Here is a 3,806-nt window from a genome sequence, read left to right as displayed (position 1 = left end):
GCCAATCTTCACCTTGGAGCTATAGGTTTCATCAAGATTTTTGAACATTGTAGCATTGTGACACATGTGGTGTGTACATCCACTATCAATGAGCCATGTATTGCAAGTAGAATTGCTATGCAAAGATGAAGCAACAAAAAGTTCCTCCTCCTGAGATTCAGCATCTGCTGTCTGTGCTTGTTGATTACTTTGAGGGCCCTTGTTCTTGAACTTGCACACTTTGGTGATGTGTCCAAGTTGCTTACAATTGCCACACATTGCATCAGGCCTCCACCAGCAGTACTTCTCTAGATGAGTATTCTTCTTGCAATGTGTGCAAGGTGGATATTTTGAACCTTCATTACTGCTGCTTCCTTCATTTTTGCCTTTGATCTTCTTATTGAAGAGTTTTTTTCCTTTGCTAGGCTGCTGGTTTTGCACATGAAAGGCACCTTCAGTTTGTTTGCCTTGTCTCAAGGCCCTCCTTTGCTCTTGTGCCTGAAGAGCATTCATTAATTCTGCAAGAGAAATGGTGGAGAGATCCTTGGACTCTTCAAGAGAGGAGATTTTAGACTCAAACCTTTCTGGAAGTGTCACAAGAACCTTTTCAACAATCCTGTTATCAGGAAAATCTTCACCAAGCAACCTGATTTTGTTAACAATCAAGGAAATTCTGTCAGAATATTTGGCAATGGATTCATCTTCTTGCATGCTTAGAGACTCAAAGTCCCTTTTCAGGTTCAAGATTTGCATCTGTCTAGTTCTATCACTTCCTTGGTACTCAACTTTTAGCCTGTCCCATGCTTCTTTAGCAGTTTGGCATGCCATGATCCTAGGGAAGACTGAATCTCCCACAGAATTTTGAATAAGTGTCTTGGCTTTGAACTTTTTGGTCTTTTCTTCAGAGTGGGCCTTGATTTGTGCCAAGGTAGGGTTTGGTGGTAGTGGAGCCACTGGCCTATCTTCAACTACAACCTCCCATAGATCAAATGCCTCCAAGTAAGATTGCATCTTCACTGACCAAATTTGATAGTTTTCACCAGTGAAGACTTGCGGAGTTAACAAGGAAAGGTTGCTGGTTGCCATTTTTGGTTAAAAGGGTGAGGGTTTTAAAGCAACTCTTGGTTTTCTCTCAAAACTCACAAGTCCTATAAGACCAACTGAGGCTCTGATACCACTTGTTAGAGTAAAAGTGTTTAAACGATTGGAATTTCTAGTTTTAGCAGTAGGCAAGAAAGTTTTCAATTTAAAAAGTTGAAAGATAGATAAAGCAACTGATCTGATTTTATTTCATTCAAAGTGCAGAATTTATACAAGAAAAAATAACAAATTACTCCTACTTTTATGGTCTGTTACAACTGAAATCATAACAAATGTAATCTAAAGTCCAACTAAAAACAGCAAATCTTCATACTTGAGAGATTGCAGCAACAACCTTCAAAGACCAAGTCTTCAGTGATTGGAACCTGGAATTTCAACATCTGAACAAATCTATTGTAAGCTTTGCTAATATCGATTTTAAGTGCCACCTCACCCTTATTAACCTGAGTTTTTTTGCTTTATGAAGTAACAATTTCAAAAGCCAATAAAACATTATCAATAATAGAATGGCCTGGAACAAAAGTAGATTTGAAGGCTGAGACAATATTGGGTAATAACTTCTTCAGATGATTTGCCAAAGCCTTTGATATAATTTTATATAACACATTACAAAGTGAGATTGGCCACAAATCCTTCATAGAAATAACCTAGTCAAATGTGGGAATGAACATGATGATAGTCTCATTAAGATATGCAGGGAACCTAAGACCATATGTTTGCCATTTATTTCATACAATGCTAGAGCCAATACAATCATGTGAGTAGGACATTATTTTCTCACTTTTGGAGAGAGAACTTAATGAAGTGTTATAATGTTTCTTTCTTAACTGATACAGTTTAAAGGATTAACATTTCCTATGCAAAGCTAGGATCTTTTTCGAACAGATATTTCGTTTTTCTATCAAACATGCCTGGTCCATATGTGGATATGAAAATATCAACAAGGAGAGGAAATTGCAAAAATATGAAAACTGCAACTGGAACACTAGCCAACAAAACAGTAGGAATGATAAGTTTCAAATCTCCATCAAGCATTATTATAAGAGTAGCACAAAAGGCTATCATCATGCCTGCAATGGAGAAGAAAAGAGTCGAAAGACCAATGATTAACTTTCTAGGCAATGACTCGAGGAAATCCTCTTCTGCATAACGTGAAGTCAAGACTCCTAAGAATGTTAATACCGAAGTAGAGGCCGCAAATAGAGAAACCGCATCAGCTGTTATGAAAACTTTAAATGCCTTTTTATGTAAGAATATTGGATATCCACTATCTTGAGTATTACCTCCGGGAACAGTAAATGCAGCAGTAAACATAATCGTAATGATAAGAGCACCCACAACGGTGGAAGAATGTGCAATCCCCTTTGTCCATTTCTCTGCTTCTTCCATCAACTGCTTATGGCTATTAGTAAACAATTCACTTGGTTTTTCACCATCATGGTTTAAATCTAATTTGTATGAAGGGTCTACAATGCTTTCCACTTCCTACATCGAAACATTAAAATATAAATAGTCAATGAAATATGTTCATGTTAACCAATTTAATGTACCGTATATTATGAAGTTAATATATATTTGAGATAATTTAACTATATTTCACTATATAGCTTATTAAACTATTTTCAATTATTCCCATAAAAAATATTCACTTCTTTAAAATAAAAAAAAAAAGCCTTAATTGCTATATGCGTATGTAGTTTTCCATTCTCCCTCTCTTTCGAATCACTCTACTTCTAATTTTTCATAAATATTTTATGAAATTTCTTTTCATAAAATCAATATTAATAAGCGTCATCCCCTACTATAACTATATATATATATATATATATATATATATATATATATATATGTATATTACGCATAGAATTTCAAAAGGAAAAAACTTAATTGTATTACAATTAAAAAAAAATTCAAATACAACTTTTCAAGGGTAGACGACCACTTTATTTAAAAGGCTAAGGGTATGATAAAATGAAATGTGAAAGCTAAGAATTTATCTGAGTTTCTTATCAAATTTTATTCTATACTAGATTTGAAAATTTGTTAAAAAAAAAGGCATATATTAATATATCATCAACATAAACATTAAATTGAAGTTGTGAAGGAGGATTACCTTATACCATTGTAGCTCTTTTTGCGTTTGCAAAGCTGCACCTGATATCTGAGCTAGTCGATTTGGAGGTGCTAACTTGGCTGCAAGATGTAATATGTTATTATTGTGCTTGTCCAATCCAGAAATCATCAAATACTTCCATTTACCAGCTCCATATATGAGGTTGAAAACTTTCTCTTGCCGTAAACATATCGCAGTTTGAATCATGTCCTTTTTAAAATATTGGTGAGTCAAAAAGATGGGATTAGCTTTAATTATCTCAACAACTATTTCAATTATCCCATACTTAACAGCTCTAAAGAGAGCAGGATCTGCTCCTGTTTTGTGGATCTCCGAATCAAATATAGTAGAAATTTCTTTAGATATATACATTGTAAAAGCTCCAGAGCATAGGATCGGGTCAGCTTCATATCATAAATTTGCTTCAGTCCTCCATTCAATAGCAAATCAAAGATAATATTTGCTTCAGTCCTTCATTCAATAGCAAATCAAAGATAATGTAGATGAGAAAATTTATTAACTTCATTCATTTGCTTCAAATATATATATATATATATAAATATTTCATCTTCATGGAGTCATTATTCCGCAATTAACCATAATTTCACCCATA

General features: G+C 34.1%; 1 protein-coding gene across 1 annotated transcript; it reads right to left on the bottom strand.

Annotated features, from left to right (window-relative positions):
- Positions 1 to 1,935: 1,935 nt before the first annotated feature.
- On the bottom strand, positions 1,936 to 3,565 carry LOC110647063 (uncharacterized). Its single transcript, XM_058150803.1, has 2 exons — positions 3,194 to 3,565; positions 1,936 to 2,565 (listed from the first exon to the last, which is right to left on the bottom strand). Exons 1-2 carry the CDS (start codon positions 3,563 to 3,565, stop codon positions 1,936 to 1,938), a joined length of 1,002 nt encoding a protein of 333 aa, XP_058006786.1.
- Positions 3,566 to 3,806: the final 241 nt, after the last annotated feature.

Source organism: Hevea brasiliensis, chromosome 8, assembly GCF_030052815.1.
Source record: "Hevea brasiliensis isolate MT/VB/25A 57/8 chromosome 8, ASM3005281v1, whole genome shotgun sequence".
In the NCBI taxonomy this organism is placed as follows: Eukaryota; Viridiplantae; Streptophyta; class Magnoliopsida; order Malpighiales; family Euphorbiaceae; genus Hevea; species Hevea brasiliensis.
This window is presented reverse-complemented; position numbering and strand designations above follow the sequence as displayed.